Below are 18070 nucleotides of genomic sequence, written 5' to 3'. Positions count from 1 at the left end.
TCAGCAGCTGCAGTTCCATCAGAGCTGCACACTCGTTTATGGCTACAGTGAGCTCAGCTGCTTTGGTTTCACCTTTGCTAACACAGGGCAGAGCTCGTGGTGGTGCTGTGAGAAGTAATCAGTCAGCCTGTAATGCACGCTGTGTTCTGCTACACTGGGTTGTGCCATCTCAGGACCATATTTTCCCCTCTTTGTGTAGTGGCTGGCAGTATTTACCTTCAATTTGGATAAAATAAACCCCAGGGAGGGTTTTAGGGCAGCAGCCAGCTGCAGCAGTCACAGTTTAAACTGGCCAAAGCCATTTAACCCCCGGCATCCTCCAAGAACGGCTTTGTTCGAATGCAGAGTAACTTCAGTTCTCCTCTCTGTCCCTTTGTCAAGCAGGCAGTTTGCAGCAGCCCTGGAGGACTTGAACGAGGCCATCAAGCTGTGCCCCAACAACCGTGAGATCCAGCGGCTGCTGCTGCGGGTGGAGGAGGAGTGCCGGCAGGTGCAGCAGCAGCAGCAGCAGCAGCAGCAGCCACCCCCGCTGCCAGCAGAGCCTGAGCCCGAAGCCCAGCATGAAGAGCTGTATTCTGTGCAAGACATTTTTGAGGAGGAGTACCTCGAGCAGGACGTTGAGAACGTTTCCATTGGCTTGCAGACAGAGTCCAGGCCAAACCAAGGGCTTCCCATCATCCAGAGCCCACCCCCCTCCCCGGCTCACCGGGACTCAGCCTATATTTCTGGCTCACCGCTCGGCTCCCATCAGGTCTTTGATTTCAGGTCCAACAGCTCGGTAGGCTCTCCCACCAGGCAGGGCTACCAGTCCACGTCTCCCACTCTGTCTCCGACACACCAGAATTCCCATTACCGGCCCAGTCCTCCGCACACCTCTCCTGCCCATCAGGGCTCCTCGTATCGCTTCAGCCCACCCCCCGTCGGGAGCCAGGGGAAGGAATATCAGAGCCCACCGCCTTCTCCTCTTCGCAGAGGCCCTCAGTACCGCGCCAGCCCCCCAGCAGATGGCATGAGCGTGTACAGGTCGCAGTCGGGCTCCCCGGTTCGCTATCAGCAAGAACCCAGTGCTGTCAGCCCGCTTCCCGGCAGGCCCAAATCCCCCCTGTCCAAAATGTCACAGCGCTCCTTCCAGATGCCCCAGCTGCCCGTGGCCGTGCCTCAGCAGGGCCTGAGGCTGCAGCCAGCAAAGGCGCAGATCGTGCGGAGCAACCAGCCCAGCTCAGCCGTGCACTCCAGCACCGTCATCCCCACCGGTGCCTACAGCCAGGTTGCCCACTCGATGGCCAGCAAGTACCAGGCGGCGGCGGGGGAGATGGGAGTCAACCAGAGCAGGCTGGTGTACCAGGGCTCCATCGGGGGGATCGTAGGGGACAGTCGGCCTGTGCAGCACGTGCAGGCCAGCCTCAGCGCGGGGGCCATCTGCCAGCATGGAGGGTTGGCCAAGGAAGATCTTCCGCAGAGGCCGTCCTCGGCGTACAGGGGGGGCATGAGGTACAGCCAGACGCCCCAGATCGGGCGCAGCCAGTCTGCTTCCTACTACCCCATGTGCCACTCAAAGCTGGACCTGGAGCGTTCATCCCTGCCCTCTGGCCAGCTCGGCTCGCCGGACGTGTCTCACCTCATCCGGAGGCCCATCAGCGTTAATCCCAGCGAAATCAAGCCTCACCCGCCGACCCCGAGGCCGCTGCTCCATTCGCAGAGCGTCGGCCTGCGCTTCTCTCCCTCCAGCAATAGCATCTCATCCACCTCCAACCTGACGCCCAACTTCCGCCCCTCCGCCTCGATCCAGCAAATGGAGATCCCTCTCAAGCCGGCCTACGACCGGGCATGCGACGAGCTGTCCCCAGTGTCCCCCACTCAGGGTGGGTACCCCAGCGAGCCGGCCCGTTCCCGGACCACGCCGTTCATGGGAATCATTGATAAAACCGCTCGGACTCAGCAGTACCCCCACCTCCATCAGCAGAACCGGACCTGGGCCGTGTCATCAGTGGACACTGTTATTAGCCCTACGTCTCCTGGCAATCTCCCCCAGCCGGAATCATTTAGCCCACCTTCTTCAATCAGCAACATTGCCTTTTATAACAAAACCAACAATGCACAGAATGGCCATTTGCTAGAGGAAGACTATTACAGCCCCCATGGGATGCTGGCCAATGGGTCCCGGGGAGACCTACTGGAGAGAGTCACCCAGGCCTCCTCGTACCCCGATGTGAAGGTGGCGAGGACGCTGCCGGTGGCACAGGCCTACCAGGACAACCTGTACAGGCAGCTCTCCCGGGACTCCCGGCAAGGGCAGACATCCCCAATCAAACCAAAGAGACCATTTGTGGAGTCTAATGTGTAAGAGACGCTTGTTGGAGTAAGACCCTTATGTTTGCAGCACACACTTCCAAGCTTGATTTCCATGCATATTATTATTATTATTATTATTATTATTATTATTATTATTTTTATTTCTCTTTGGTAGCGACATGACCACGTTTCTCCGGTACTTGGTGCGGTGGTCAGACACCATGCACGCGCTCCGGCCTTTCCGTCCCCCAGCTGACTGTGAAGCCACCATCAGCCAAGCAGTACATTGCCCAATTCCAGCTGAGCTCCCTCACTTGGCAGCTGCCAACCAGGATATCCCAGTACGCGGTGCGGGGTAGGCCAGGAACATCCCTTACGCAGTGGGAGGTAACCGGATCTTTTACAGGAGACAATCGCGTCCGATTTCAATCAGTTCCTTATGTCTCAATGAGCTCCTACTGCTGGCAGTTCCCAGTGGGAGCAGAGCGGGTGTCCCAACAACCTCTTCTGGGGCTGCGTCTGCAGGCTGCCACACAGCAGGGCTGTTCCCTGCCCAGCTCTCCCTTTGCTCAGACAGAGCAGAGCATCGTTCGTAGCTATGCACAGCGCCCATCCTGCTTGACCGGTGTGCAGCATTGCGATTGGAATCGTGTTTCTTTAATTGCTTACGCTGCCAGAAGGGGTGGGGGTCACCAGGTGCTTTGCTACTTTGCCATCTGGGTGTCCTGGTGTTGGTTTATTTGTGGGCATGTTGCAGGTGCTCAGAGTTCACGGGCCGAGGGAACTGGGTTAGGAGTGGGACCGCAGCTCAGTTGCCCCATTAGCAGATGGCTGCATCCCAAACGTGGCACCACATTTATCACCAGGACAGCTGAACGTTGGGGTTTTCATTTGTTTTGGGGCTTTTTATGGTGTTCTGTCTTTTCGACTAGGAAATCCTTTCCAAAAAGGAAATCCACAGTTGATTTCTTGGCTGGGATGCATAACGTGGCACTGTGGCTCTGGGATGGGATGAGTCCGGTGACAGAGGTTGCAGGGTCCATCCCAAAATCATGGAAAGCGATTGCTCTTTTCTCTTACCTATAGATGGGAGAGATGGTGCTTTGCTCTTTAAGGACCTTTAGTTAGAAGAGAGATATTTATAATTTATTTATGTGCTCTGTTTCAGGACATTTTTTTGTGGTTTGGTTGTTTTTCTCTTATTTTTTGTAAATCAAACACAAGTCACATCAAGGCAGTGTGAACAGCGGGGAACACTTCCAGAAACCTTTGTACTGAATTTTGCAGTTGTTCCCTGGCATTTCTTGGGATGAGTGGAGGGACTTCTTTACCAATGCTTCATTTAGTGCTGCTTGCTTTGTAATTTGCCTTTCCATTACTGAGGGCGATTGGTTGGACGAGCGATAAACCTGGGGCTTGTTTTAAAGCAAAAATAGTGCCTGTTGCCCACCGCTGAGCCTCACCCATAGCAGCTCCTAACAGCAAAGTCATAGAAGCATGACGTGGTTGGGTTAGAAGGGACCTTACAGCCCGCCCGGCTCCAAGCCCTGCCGTGGGCTGAGTGCCCTCCCCAGCTCAGGCTGACCAGGGCCCCATCCGTGGCGTTATGGGGCAAGAAAGGGATCTGGTGCTGAGCAGGAAGAGTGAGCAAAACCTGTTGATGTATCCAAAGGGCTACCTATATCTGGACGTAGATTGCAGAATGCCTCAAACTGAACCACAGCACTCAGCCTGGAGCTAAGCCAGCCCCGGCTCAGCCCAAGCTGGGCACAGCAGGACCTCGTGTCTCACAGACACACCAAGAGCATCCCGGGCTTTTCCTCTTGTGTTGTGTATTTGTCCGGGGCACTGTTTGCATTGAAGTTGGCTCGTTGCTTCTCAAGCACAGCTCAGTCCCGACCTTTGCTTTCTCACAGGGCTGGGGGAGCGCCGGCAGCGCTGCTTCTCTCCTTGGAAGCAGCGCGCTGCTGTGTGTCCCTCTTTTGGAAACGGTTCTGCTTTGCAAGTAGAAAACCCCTTCCCTTCAGCTTTCTGAACACGAGCAGCTTTCTGCCTTCAGTTGCTTCTTGGAATGGGAAAAGGAACGAAGCTCAGCCCCTCTCTGCTGCACAGCAAAGCGCACACTTGGAGAGCTGCATGCGCTGTGCTGCTCACTGCCCCATGTCCCCCAGTGCCACCTCGGGTTTGTGAAGGTGTTTTAAGGATAAAACCAAAACACAGCTCTCACTGTAACCACACACACAGAGACAACGCTGGCGTGCTGCAGCGCGGGGGTTTGTCACGATGGTGAGTGTTGCATTTTCACAGGGTTCTTGCACTAGCGGTTTTCCATCTGTTCTCTCTGTACATGGGTGCACTTTACTGTTAGAATTTGTTCCTCTGATAAATACTGGATATTTAAACGTGAGTAGTGTCCTCGTTAGGAAATAGCAAAGCAGCTCTCGTCTCTTGGTGTATTTTTCAAAAAAAGAAAAAAGGAAAAAAAAAAAAAAAAAAACAACAAGCCACAAACCAACAAATTGTTTCTGGCACAAGGACCAACTCTTGTACATAAGCATCGACAGGCGGAGTCGCTTTCAAACACGACGTCCTTTGCAGTGGCTTTAAGGCGCTTCCCCAGCAGTTCTCATAGGGGTGAGGAGCTGCTCTCTCCCCCCAGCATCACGCTCGGGTTCGCTCGCGCAGGAGCAGAGGTCGGTGCGTGTTTGTGGTCCCGTTGGGAAGTGCCCTCATTGCTCCAGTCTCACCCCACGTCCCCTCACTGCCGTGTCTTTGCTGCAGACCGTAGTGCCCCACGCTGTGCTGTGCCTTCAGCTTCTTTCAGTAACTCCCATTCGGGTTTCTTGCATCTTGCAGGGTCCTTTAGGGTGCACCGAGATCATTGGCAACTATGAAACCCTCTGGATTTGGCTCTTGGGGTGCGTTTGGTCAGCAGTGTGGGAGCACACACCTGTATTGAGCTGCAGCACCAGCAGATGTCCCTTGCATTCTATACTGCAGAGCCACAACTTCAGTGTGGGGCTGCTGTGGCACAGTGTGGGGTCGCAGCTGTGGTTTGTGCCCTGGTTTGGAATCACACGGATCTGGTTTGTGCCCTGGTGTAGATTCACATGGTTCTGGTTTGTGCTCCAGTGTAGATTCACGTGGTTCTGGTTTGTGCCCCAGGATGAAGGATGCTGCGGTGCCAGGCGGGGTGCCTGCATCGTGCAGTCATGCTGCTGCCCCTACATGCTGGGCAGGACATTGGAGGGCTCTGACAACAGCCCTGAGGGACTGATAGAAGTGCTTGGCAAAGGGAAGATGTTCCAAAGCTGAGGTCCTTGGTCCAGCCCAGAGCTGCAGCCTGGGCTGCCCACCCTGCGCTGCTTCATCCAGGGCTGAACTTTGTTGTGTTGTTTCGTTTCGTTTTGTTTTTAATTTCACGTGGCTGTAAAGAAACCTGCTTAGCTAGCGTAAACTGTGTGCGTGCATCATGCCTAAGCCATATGTGGGTTAGGTCCTGAAGCGGGGTGGTACGGAACGGGCGGCGATGCAGTCCCCTCGTACAAAGGCAGTTGTGAATTCAGGGTTACCCAGAAGAAGTCTAGCTGAACCCAAGTGCCAGCTCCGCCTTACCTAGAGAAACAAGCAAGCCGCCGTGCCTGTTGGTTGCAGAGGAGGTCCTGGGTCACTCCTTGGTGGGTTTGGGCTCGGATTTGTCTTCGGGGTCGCCGACGACTCCTGGTGTTGTGAGAAGGGCTGAGGGCACGGCGCGGCGCGGGGACCTGTGCAGAGAACGCCTTCGCTCCCGGATGGTTGCGCTCCCCGACGCCGCTGGGGTGCATTTGGACACAAGCACAACGGTGAAAGTCAATCTGCTTTTTTTCAGATTTGTTTGGATAATTGCTGGATTTTCATTCAATCAAACTCTTTTTCTAATCTAAAACCACTAAGGGCTCAATTCTTTAGCAAGGTGCGTTCGTGTCCAACTGACGGCAGCTGGATCTCACTGGAAACTGCTCCAGATCCACCCGAAAGAAAACCGGAGCTCACGCAGTCATCAGCTCTGCAGTGAATGGACACCAATGGGATCCGCCGCCTCCTCCCCTCCCGGCCACCGCCGCGTCTCAGTGCCACGCCAGCTTTGCAAGAAGGACTTGGTCCCTGGTGGGGGAGCCCCGCGGGAGGCAGGTGGGCGCCGGGACCCCGCGGGGTTGGGCCGGGTGGGCGCCTGGGCCCAGGAGAGGCGGCCGCTTCGCCTTCGCTCCTTGCTGACCTACGGACTGGTGTGGACTTCCAGCGCCGCAGGCGTCGCTCCTGCCCGGCCTTCCCTTTCCCATAGTGTTGCATTCAGCGTTTTGTCCGTTTCTGTCTTCACTTCCGAGAGGATCCGAGTTGGTACAGACCTGTACAGTAATGCACATTTTGTGATTTGTACAATCCCCCTGGTTGCCATCCTTCGAGACACTTGCTGGGAAGATCTTTAAGACACTTAATTTTCCTTTAGCTTTTCTATAATTCCGATGTAAAGGACTTTCTCTGTACAGTATATTATTCAATGCATGTTCTGTTCTCTCTACTGATGATATATTGAACACCACACAGTTGTGACATTGTGCAGTGGGGAGGACAACCCCTGCGGACAGCGGAGGCCTTCGCCTCTCGTGTATAAGGAAAGAAGAAAACATATTTTTTCCTTTGCTGTATTTGCTTGAGCAGAGTTTTCTTGTCTGTACATGTGAGCTGTGAGATAGATGTGAAAAGTTCAAAAGAATGCATTTCCCCCCCCTCACCCCAATGTATACAGATTGTAATCTGTACAATGAAAACTGTATGTATGAAAAAAAAAAATGTACTTATTTATAAATGGTTAACACTTGGAAACAGCCTTTGGACTGATGGTGGTTCCCAACCTCACGTGAAAGATCCCAGATGGCAGCGGGTGAGGGTGGGAGCAGCCTGGTTCTGCCCAACCCGGGGCAATGGGAGGTGCTTTGAGGTACCCGAAATGATGAGTGCTGGTGAGAGGCAGGGTTAGCTGCAAATCTTTATTAAGGCAGGAGCGTTCACTTTGCAGACAACACATTGCACAAGAGGGGAAAACATTTTAAACACACACTGATGTTAAATTGCACAGACGTGGCATTGCTTGGAGCTGCAGGGGAACTTTGGTGGCTGCAGCCCTGGAGGGCTGGGAACACACAGAAATGTTGGTGAAGGATTCATCCAATCTACTGCTTGGCACAAAGAGGTGGGAATGGGCTTTGGGCTTTGGAGGTTGGCAGTAGGGAGACGATGAGCCTGGGGACGCTATCTGTGGTGGCACCTCCATCCACACATAGAAGATGCAGAGGGAGCCCCGAGCGAAGGCTCTGCTCACCAATACTGGGCACGGAGCTGAGGCACACAGAGACATCCAACATCCAACAGGACCAGGCAGCTGGGGGCCTCACTGGCTGCCTCCGGGGCTCTCACCCTCTGTGAGGGTCTTGAAGTCCATGGAGAGGGCCATCTCCTCGGCCAGCGGTGCCCGCTTCCAGTCATCCCGTGTCAGCACGTAGCCCACCACCAACCCAAAGGCAACCAGCAGCAGCCCCAGCACGTTGGCCAGGACTCCCTCTGGCACAAAGTGGCTGTAGGAGTCCCTGTGGGTGCAGATGAGGATGCTTGAGCTTTGCAGGTGTGGGTGACCATCCCTACCAGGGCTGGAACCCCTCTCATCCTCATTTTCCTTTTCCTGGAGGAAGCTGCAGTACCTCCACAGGCAGGTACAGACATTGGGAAAGGTCCTTTGTCCCCAAATCAGCGCAAGAAGTGAGACTGCTTTGCGAAGAGACCCTACAGGCAGCCTGGCCCCACACCATGCAGCTGGGTGCATGTGGGGCTCTCAGGGATGTGGGACGTCCTGCATCCTCCCAGCAAGTGGGCAGAGGTTTTTTGGGGGACCTGAGCTTCCCAGGGTGGTTATGCGTTCATCTGGCTGCAGAGCAGCTGTAGTGCTGATTATATGCCCCATTAGGACCAAAGGAAAAAGCTGCTGCAGGCCCCTATTAAACAGCATGTGGGATGTGACTCAGCACCAGCACAACTCAAACTCTCGGGGTGATTCACAGCCACAGAACCGCAGTCTGGGCAGGGGCTGGGCTCTGCCCCACAGGCTGGGTCTGGATCAGCCCTTAATGGCAGTCTGGGGGCTACAACCCACCCAGGTCGGTCACGTACCTGATGTTGAAGAGCAACATCTCAGTGATGCCCAACAGGCAGGTGGCGATGGAGAAGGCAAAGAGGGCGATGCCGAAGAAGACGTGATGGGGTTTGTAACGGCCCCGCAGCGAGAAGGACGTGCCAGGCACCAGGAAGAAGCCACAGCCCAGGAGCCACTGCAGGTTATTGGGACATCAGAGGATGCCCAGCCCTACAGGCAACCAACCCATAGCTCCCCATGGGCTGCGAGCACTCACCTGCAGGAGGTAAAGCACAAAGGCAGCCATCCCGCACCAGCTGTGCAGGCTGTACATGTTGGAGATGCCTTTGGCACGGTGCGACTCAAAGACGGCCACGAGGCCTGCAGAAAGGAGCTCATCAGCACTGGGGTGGGGTCCCCATTCACTGCCCCCCACCCACAGCACCCACCAACGAGCGCGATGAGCAGTGCCAGGCCGTGCAGCAGTGCGTGCAGCGCTTTGGTGGAGCGCCTGGCCTCGTTCCTGAACACCCGGTACACCAGGAGAGCTGATGGAGAGAAGGCAGTGAGCAGTGGGGCAGTGTCCATGGCCCCCCCACCTCCCCGGAGTCAGCACATATCCCTGGCTCCCCCCATATTCCTGTCAACCCCAACCTCCCCATGGACCCCCACCTCTCTAGGACCCCCGCATCCTTGGACCCACCCCATACATCCTGGGATCCCCACATCTCTCTGAGATTCCCATGCCTCCCTGAGACCCCCACATGTCCCTGGGATCCCCCACCTCCCTGGGACTCCCACAAGTCCCAGGGACCCCCAACACTTCCCTGGGACCCCCGCATGTCCCCTGGCCCCACCCTGTATCTCCCTGCAACCCCCACATCTCTCTGAGATTCCCATACCTCCCTGGGACCCCCACCTCCTTGGAACCCTCACATGTCTCTGGGACACCCCCACCTCCCTAGGATCCCCACACTTCCTTGAGACCCTCCCCCCTCACACACACACACACATCTTTGAGCCCACCCCCTACCTCCCTGGGACCCCCCCAGCCCTGGACCCACCCCATACCTCCCTGGACCCTTCACATCTCCCTGGGATCCCCACAATACCCCTGGGACCCTCCCCACTCCATGGCACACCCACATCTCCCTGTGTCCCCTCCCTACATCCCTGGGAACCCCAACCTCACCATGGACCCCCACATCTCCCTGTGTCCCCTCCCTACATCCCTGGGAACCCCAACCTCACCATGGACCCCCACATCTCCCTGTGTCCCCTCCCTACATCCCTGGCAACCCCAACCTCACCATGGACCCCCACATCTCCCTGTGTCCCCTCCCTACATCCCTGGCAACCCCAACCTCACCATGGACCCCCACATCTCCCTGTGTCCCTCCCACATCCCTGAGAGCCCCCAATTCCCTGTGTGTGTCCCCTCCCACATTTCCCTAGCTCTTCCCACCCACTCAATTACCCATCCCGGTGGCACTGGGGCCTTCCCACTCACCGTCCCCCTGCAGGAACACCATGCCCAACACCATGCACAGCGGGTGGGCGTTGAACTGCAGCGGATTCTGCCAGGCCACACCGCCCCGGTAACGGCCCAGCCAGGCTCCCGTGGCCGCCAGCAGCGTCAGGCCCAGCAGTTGTGACACAGCCACGTAAGCTGAGAGCCCGGCGGGGCTGGAAGGTGATGGGGTGCCATCCATGGCGACCTGCGGGGACACAGCGAGGGCAGCCAGGCCCTGATGGGGCCACCCTGGGGCGGTGGAGCCCGGACCGCCCTCACCTGCCACGGGACTTGGATGCTTCCTGCTGCGTCACCTGCGCAGGGGTTGCACCCAGCAACCACAGCACGCCCAGCCCTGCTGGCTCCTGTCCTCGCTCTGCTCCTGTCCCCGAGCTCCTGATCCTGCTTTGATCCTGATTCTGAGCTCCTGTCCTCTCTCTGCTCCTGTCCCCATACTTCTGACCCTGAGCTCCTGATCCTGCTGTGCTTCTGACCTCGGGATCCTGTCCCTAAGTTCCTATCCTTGTCCTTCTGTCTCTGCTCTCCTGTCCCTTGCTCACACTTCTGTTCTGCAGATATTAGGAGGAAGTTTTTGACCCAGAGGGTGGTGAGGCACTGGCACAGGTTGCCCAAGGAGGCTGTGGATGCCCCATCCCTGCAGGCATTCAAGGCCAGGCTGGATGTGGCTCTGGGCAGCCTGGGCTGCTGGTTGGTGACCTGCACACAGCACGGGGTTGGAACCAGAAGATCATTGTGGTCCTTTTAGCCCAGGCCATCCTATGATTCCCCCATTTCCTCCACCTGGCCCCAATCCCAGCCCTCCTGTCCCTGCATGGCTGCTGTTGCCTCCAGCCCTCACACCACATCTGTTCTTTCCCATTTCTCCTGCCCCAGCCCTTCAGCATCATCCGCTCTCCCACCCCATCCCCACCCTTCTGACTCCCTCCCAATCCCCATCCTCATCCCTCCATTTCCATCCCATCCTTCCCCCTCCAACCTCCCCATCTCCATCCCTCCATACCCACCCTGCCTTTCACATCCATTCCCACCACATCCCCACCCCACTGCACCCCCAAAATCCCGATTAGATGAAAACAGCAACAGGGATGAGTGACGCTGCTCAAGGTCCCCACTGCACCGAGTGGCCAAAGCAGTCGCCCTTGGGGACAGGGAAAGGGGGGTAGGACACCATAATAGCCAGTCTCACAGCCCCTGCAACTCACCTGCAGCCACTTTGTGCCGGGTTATCTGCAGGGATCAGAGCCACTTCCACCAGCACAGCCACTGCTCCAGGTCCCGTCAATGAGGGCCACCAAGTCACAGCCCCAGAGCCACCTCTGTCCCTGTCTATGCTGTGCAGCGTCTTGGACCAGGCTGTGACAGACAGACCAACAGTACTGCCAGGGGATGAAGGGTGGGAGTGGGAGGGCAGGGGGTGGGCATGCATTAAGACCACGCACACACTTTATTCCCAGCCACCTTTATTGGATCAGCCAGATAAGTGGGTTAAGGGAATTGGTTTATTCCATTAGGTTTCACTGCAAATGTCGCCTGTCCACATCCAGCCCCAGCGCCTGGGGCCACGGAGGCTCTGGGAGACACAATGGGGACAGGGGCAGGGTGGGGGTAGGAGAGGCAGCAAGGTCCCCTCCCCACCATGCAGTGCCCCCCAACAGCCATGGGACCTGCCCTGAATTGGCACCTACCCCATGCTGCCCTGCCCCATTTGGCCTCGAGGTTGGCTAAAAGCATTAAGATGTCATCACCCAGAACTTGAGTGCCAGCTGCAAACACCTGGATGTGAGGGGACAGCCTGGTCCCCAAACACCATGGGATCTGCAGGTGGCCCATTAGCCCTGGAAAGAACAAGTTTACAGCCACCACCAAGCACTGGGGTGAAAAGCATCCCCCCAGCAGAGCAGTGGGTCAGCAACACAGCAGATCAGCTCCCCCTCCAAATATTATCCCCCCCCAAAATTCTGTCCCCTCCCTACAGCTTTTTCTCATGGTGGGGACCTGTCTGTCCCCCAGCAGCCTGCAATCCAGGCAAACCCAGTGTCATGAAGAGCAAAGAAGGGTCTTTGCTTATCCCCCTCCACGTGGTGTGTTGGGGGGGGGAAAAGGGGGGGTGATGTGTGCAGCCTCTCACTGTGGCCTCTGCCCAGAGTTCCCCCCCAAATCCCTGGGGATGATCTGGGGGTCGCTTGGGGGATCCCTGCTCTGGACCGGGGCTACAGATTCATGCAGTGATGTTCTGGGAGGGGGGAGGGTCCTGGTGGACACCCATGCTGCACGATGCAGCCCCCACCACCACCCCCCCACTCTTACCTGCGTGTGCTGCCAGCGCCAGGCCCTGCAGTGACAACGTCTGAGCCAGGAGGGACGAGGCCACTGCGTTGGCAAGGCAACAGCACGATGGCAAGGCGGGGGTGGGGGGGTGGTTGAACACCCCCCCACCCAGCATCACTGCAGACCAAGGATGCCATGACAGCAGGCCGGGAGGCTGCAAAATGGGGTGAAGTCCCCCCAGCCACAGTGTGGGGACAGTCCTCAGAGCTGCACATCACCATTGTGTGACTCCCCCCCCCCCCCCCCCGCCCCTGCACTGCCAGGTCCTGCCCCCTCTCCCCCCCCCCTCCCCACACCACCACCATCACACCCAGGAGACGCAGCCACCCCCCGGTGCACCCCCATCCAGCCCCCCCCCCCCCCCAGCCCCACACGCAGCCCCATACAGAAGACACTGCAGCTTCACGACTTGTTTTTTTTTTTTTCATTTGAGCAGAGGGACATGCGTGGGTTTAACGCAATTATCCCCTGCTAATCACCTGCACCCCTATCTGCAGCACCAGGGGACGTTTTGGCAGCCGCAGGGCTGATGGTAGGGCGGGTGTGAAAGCAGACAGCAGGGGGGGGCATGTCCCTGTGTCCCCCCGTTTGTGTGCATGTCCATGTGTCCGTCACACAGTGCCACTAGATGTCACCAGGAGCTCGCAGTGCGCAGCATCCCCAGAGCTGGGCACCCCAGGGGACTCACAGCACCCTACTGTCGAGAGCTATGGGACCTGGAAAACCCGGTGACATGGAGCACTGTGGGACCTGGAGCACGCACAGACCTGGAGGATCTGGTGAGACCTGGTGGAATCTGGAACATCCAAGGAGCTGACGGGACTTGGTGGGACCTGATGGGCCCTGGGATCTGGAGCACCCAAGAACCTGATGGGAGCTGGTGGGATCTGGTGGGACTTGGTGGGATGGTGGGAACTGGAACACCAAAGTTGCTAACAGGATTTGGTGTAACCTGACGAGACCTGACACCTGGAGTACTCAAAGACCTGAAGGATTTGGTGAAACCTGGTGGGATCTGGTGAGACCTAATGGGATCTGGAGCACCCAAGGACCTGAAGGTCCTGGAGGACGTGGTGAGACCAGGCGAGATATGGAGCACCCATGGACCTGACGGGGCTTGGTGCGATCTGATGGGACCTGGAGCATCCAAGGACCTGGTGAGACCTGGTGGGGTCTTGTGAGACCTGGTGAGACCTGATGGAACCTGGAGCACCCAAGGACCTGAAGGATTTGGTGAGACCTGGTGGAATCTGAAGGACCTGGTGAGACCTAATGGGATCTGTGAGACCTGGAGCACTTTCCAGCTGCTGCTGTGCCATGGGAAGCACACCCTGGAGGTTCAACATCCCCATTTCCAATGGATACCCATCGCCCTAACAGGAAAGCCTGCTCTCTGCTCCAGGGCAGAGCCTCACGTGCAGCAGCCTCAAGACCTCACCCCTGTGAGCATGACTGCAACCCTGGACACAGGGGCACCGCACCGTGCAGCAGCATTATCTCTGCAAAGCAATTGAAAATACGTCAATAGTTCTGCTGGAAGGGACTGAGGAAGGTCAGCAAGTCTGCCTGCCTGGCTACCAGCAGTTAAAGTGGGATACTGAGGGCATTTTCCAAGTGACCCCCGAACGCAGAGGTGTGGGCACCTTGGAATCCTGTGTCAGTGACAATAAGGACATTTCTCTTATGGCCCCATCTGAGCCTCCCCTGGCACAGCTGTGTGGTGCACCCATCCACTGTGCCACTGGTGACCAGTGAGCAGAGACCAGGCAGCCCCAGGGGCCTCTCCTCCCACCCAAACAGATCCAGCCCTATATTGGAACCCTGGGAGCACTGCAGGTGTTGAGCCTCATTCATTGCAACCTCTGGAGCTCTTCCACTCAGTCCTCCAACACTCAGAAAAATGCCAACGATGGGCCCCCCCTCCATGATCCCACATTGGCTCTGACAATAGCTTTGCTCTCTGAGTGCCTTCCACCTTTCCCAGGGCCCCTTCCCCACATGTTGCCCACCCAGGGGTCATCCTGGCAGGGCTGCAGCACCCAGTGGCAGATGGAGATAACGCTGGCTGGCATCCAGCTGGCAGGATCCTTTCCAGACCTTTGGTAAATCGTTTGGTAAATGGTTTACCAGAGCTAATCTCAGCCATAAAACCCATCATAAAGTGCAAACCTTTAGCAGCTGGGCTGCAGCTCGTGGCAGGGGTCAGCCAGGCTCTGGGACAGAGCTGACAGAGGGTTTCCCCTTCTGTGGGTGGGCTGAGACCTTTGGAAAAGCCTTGAGGGGGATGAGAGTTGGGGCTTCCTTCGGGAGAGATGGCAAGAGGGGAAGCTCCACCTTCCTGCTAAGAGCAGCAGTGTTTTAATATGGAGTCATCACAGCGTGGTTGGCTTGGAGGGGACCTTCAAGCTGGGTGTCCCTCACCAAATCAAGGCCCTATCCACAGCCTTGGGCACCTCCAGGCAATGCAACAAAGCATCTTTATATGTGTTTGGAGCCACACAGCAGCCCACAGCCCTACAGGGTTGGATGCCCACGGTTGCTCATCCCATCCACACAACAAGAACAAACCCGAGGCCATTGGTCCCTTGCACCCATCAGGCACAGGGGACACAGCAGTGGCAAAGTGGGGACAGCTCAGGCCCTGCCACCAGCCCTTCATGCTGGAGCCCACCAGCATTTTTTTGTAACAGGCTCTTTAATTAGCAACGTTGCCAGGGACATAATAGCTTTATTAAATCTGCCTGCAACGAAACCATCAGCACACTGCCAGGATGACTCTGTCCCCAGTGGTCCCCTCTGTGGCCTGCAGCAGCTCTGGGCTCCCCTGGGGCTCCAAAGGACCCCCAGAAGCCCCTCAGCTCAATACCCCACATCCTGCCCTCCCACACCTCCCCAGCTGCTGCCCTGTCTCCTCCCTCCACCTGAGATGATCCAGTTACCATTTTGCTGATCTAACGCATCGCTGGCGTGTTGTTTCCTTTTCTTTTTTTCCCTCCCCTAAATCAACTTTTTATCGCTTAAGAAATGCTGATGAGAAGGATGAGTCCCCCAGGAGCGGCTGCGGGAGCACAGCTGCCAAGATTGGCTTTGTCACTAAATGCAATGGGAAAAATAATGCTATTTCAAGGGGTGGATGGGTGCAGCTCAGGGCTGATCACTGAAAATCCAGTGGGTTTGGGAGCTGGGTCTTCAGAAGTGCACCCAGCACGCAGAATCCCTGCCCTGAATGCATCCATCACCACCCCTACAAGCCCCCAGTTTCTTGGGGTCCCATCGATTTCCATTGGGATTCAGCTTCCCCCACCCCAGGGCTCAGATAGAAGGGCACAGACACTCGTTTTATTCCCGGCAGCAATTAAACTGCCTTCTCCTCACTGGGAGCACAGTGCTGTGATAAGATCTGTGCAGCAGGCTCTCACACTCTATCTCTTTCAGAAGGGGCTGAAGGCTCATTTATAGGGATTTTAATAGCTGCCTGGATAAACAGCGGCGATAACCCTCACTGGACTCGCAGCAGGTGATTAATGCTCCCGCAGCAGTCACGCTCACTTGCCTTGTGGCCAGGATTGGTTTGTGTTATTAAGGAACAGGGGGTGGGGAGGGGGAAAAAATGTGGACTTTGCCACATTTTATTGGGTTGATGCATAGGTGTGGAGGGAACACAGAGATCTCCTCCATCACCTCATGCTTTGGTGCTCGGCGGATGGGGATGGAGGGTGAGGGATGAGGGGTGGAGGGTGAAGGATGGGGGGATAAGAGATGAGGGATAGATGACAAGGGATGAGGGATGGAGGACAAGGGATGAGGGATGGAGGACAAGGGATGAGGAGCACAGCACAAGGGACAAGCAGTGGATGATTCTGGCCCTCCGTTCTTGCCCCATAGTGCTTCCACTGGGTTGCCTGTTGGAGCCTAGTGTTGATGGGCAGCTCTCCCAAGATATGCTGTCATCGTCCATGGGCTTTCACGCCCTTTGCATGCTGCCTTCTGGGGCAATGTCACAACCTCAGGATGCTGGTGCTGGTCCCAGCCCATGGGGCATAGCTGGAGGAGCTCCCATAGCGGAACCCACATCTCCACTCCCTTCCCATCTCCACCCAGCCCCACCAGGCTGGTTGGTGCTGCACAGGCAGGGAAGCATGCAGTCTCGTTGGCGTTTCTCCTCTCGTGCCACCAGCCATAAACGTGTGTCCTATGGCCAACACGAGACAGGAGGCGTCAGAGGGCAGGGCTGAAATCTTGCTGATGTGGGGCATTTCTGCTGTGTTCAGCCTCAACAAATGCTGACTGTGCTCCTTTGGTGCTATAGGGTGGCTGTTACGATGACACAGCAAGCTTGCTGCCAAGCACCACACCCCAAACCAGGGGAGAGGGGATGCTCTGGGTTTTGAATGGGTATTTTAGCCTGGAAATGGCCAAAAAAAAAAAAAAACCCAATGGAAATATTTTGCTGATGGCCAGCAGTGCTCTGGTCCTGCTAATCTGTCCCCAAACCCAGGTGACTCATTGGGACTGTGCAATCTGAGCCATCCCATGATGCCAAGTGTGCTCAAATCCCTCTGGATCAGGATTGCAGTTACTGCTGCTCTTAGCTTGCATCGGCCACAGTACTTGTTTCAGTGGTTTGCCATCATTTTAGCACACGCAAGTCCAAAACAAACTGCAAAAAGGCTCTTTGCCACATTCCTAATTTTGCAGGATGATAAAACAGCTGTTGAGATGAAGAATTTGGAGCAGTGATGCTTTCCCTCTCCCTCACAGCGACGTCGCAGCATCTGGGAAAGCAGCTTAGCGAATGATGCGCTCTGATAATTGATTGAATTCATCAGTAAATAAGGCAGCATCATTTAAAACCACTGTTCAAAGTGGGAGGAGGAATTCTCCTGGTGGGGTTCTCATCAGCCATCGTGCCCACAAAACCACAGCAGTGAGGGAAATCAACACACAAGGGTGCACATCCAAAATAAAGGTCTTTTTTAGGGGTCAACCCCACAGCAAATCCATTCCCTCCTTTCCAGGAGCTCTGTGATTGCTCAAGGGGAGAGATGGATCAGATGGGAATTTTGAATGCTTTGAGAAATGTGATGGGAAAGCCAAAATGTGGATTTGAATGAAAGAGAAGGAAGAATGGCCAGGATTGGAAGGGACCTTAAGGATCATGAATCTCCAACCCCCTGCTATAGGCAGGACCACCAACCTCCACATTTCATACCAGACCAGGCTGCCCAGAGCCCCGTCCAATCTGGCCTTGAATACCTCCAGGGATGGGGCATCCACAGCTTCTCTGGGCAGCTGTTCCAGCACCTAAAGATGGGATTAATCATCCCCAGATGGACACCATAGGGTGGGCTTACACCCATCCAAATCCCCAAGTGTCCCCATCCAGCACTGGGGATATCCCTAAATTCCTCCCCCTTCACACACCTCCCAATACACTGCTATCTCAGCTGATTCCTTCCAGATCTCCTAAGATTTTTGCTCTCAGATTCTTTATTTCTTCCCAATCTGTGGGACTCTGGGCCAGGAGTTCATTTCCCATCACTGCCCCTTTTTCCCCAGGGCTGTGGGCTGGGAGGTTTGGTGAGCCGGGCAGCCAAAGAGTTTGTTAAAGAGGATGAAAGCAAACAGTGCTCCTTCCCCAGCAACATCCTGCCCTTGGGCAATATGCTGCGGGGATGTTTGAGAGACAGGATGTCTGAGATTTGGGGATATCTGAACCGTTCTGGTCCCATTTCCTCTGTCAGTTCCCAGTG

At 56.1% G+C, this 18070-nt stretch overlaps 2 protein-coding genes across 14 annotated transcripts in view; one reads left to right on the top strand and one right to left on the bottom strand.

Annotated features, from left to right (window-relative positions):
* Positions 1-7159, top strand: part of TANC2 (tetratricopeptide repeat, ankyrin repeat and coiled-coil containing 2) — a 176478-nt gene extending 169319 nt beyond the window's left edge. For all 12 annotated transcript variants that reach the window (XM_052699455.1, XM_052699457.1, XM_052699462.1 and 9 more), the window contains one exon: positions 385-7159. In XM_052699455.1, coding sequence (XP_052555415.1) covers positions 385-2344 — 1960 coding nt within the window. In that variant the 3' untranslated portion in view covers positions 2345-7159. The remainder of the gene's footprint in view (positions 1-384) is intronic.
* Positions 7160-7305: 146 nt separating this feature from the next.
* Positions 7306-12337, bottom strand: LOC128088737 (transmembrane ascorbate-dependent reductase CYB561). 2 transcript variants are annotated; one of them, XM_052699520.1, is made up of 7 exons: positions 12297-12337; positions 11192-11342; positions 9966-10173; positions 8905-9003; positions 8739-8836; positions 8494-8657; positions 7306-7916 (listed from the first exon to the last, which is right to left on the bottom strand). In XM_052699520.1, exons 3-7 carry the CDS (start codon positions 10165-10167, stop codon positions 7721-7723), a joined length of 759 nt encoding a protein of 252 aa, XP_052555480.1. In that variant the 5' UTR covers positions 10168-10173; positions 11192-11342; positions 12297-12337; the 3' UTR covers positions 7306-7720. The 2 variants fall into 2 exon arrangements, with proteins under 2 accessions (XP_052555480.1, XP_052555479.1); XM_052699519.1 differs by lacking the exons at positions 11192-11342; positions 12297-12337 and having other exon boundaries at positions 9966-10259.
* Between the last annotated feature and the right edge of the window lie 5733 nt (positions 12338-18070).

The sequence above is a fragment of the Tympanuchus pallidicinctus genome, unplaced genomic scaffold (genome assembly GCF_026119805.1).
Source record: "Tympanuchus pallidicinctus isolate F22 unplaced genomic scaffold, pur_lepc_1.0 scaffold37, whole genome shotgun sequence".
NCBI lineage: Eukaryota > Metazoa > Chordata > Aves > Galliformes > Phasianidae > Tympanuchus > Tympanuchus pallidicinctus.
This window is presented reverse-complemented; position numbering and strand designations above follow the sequence as displayed.

Excerpts from the sequence above, each read along its gene's own strand:
- LOC128088737 (XM_052699520.1), bottom strand. The coding sequence starts at position 10,167 with ATGGATGGCACCCCATCACCTTCCAGCCCCGCCGGGCTCTCAGCTTAC. Across the intron at positions 8,658-8,738 it reads CTGCCTTTGTGCTTTACCTC|CTGCAGTGGCTCCTGGGCTG; the intron begins CTGCAGGTGAGT and ends TGTCCCAATAAC. Across the intron at positions 7,917-8,493 it reads ATGTTGCTCTTCAACATCAG|GGACTCCTACAGCCACTTTG; the intron begins GTACGTGACCGA and ends CTGCACCCACAG.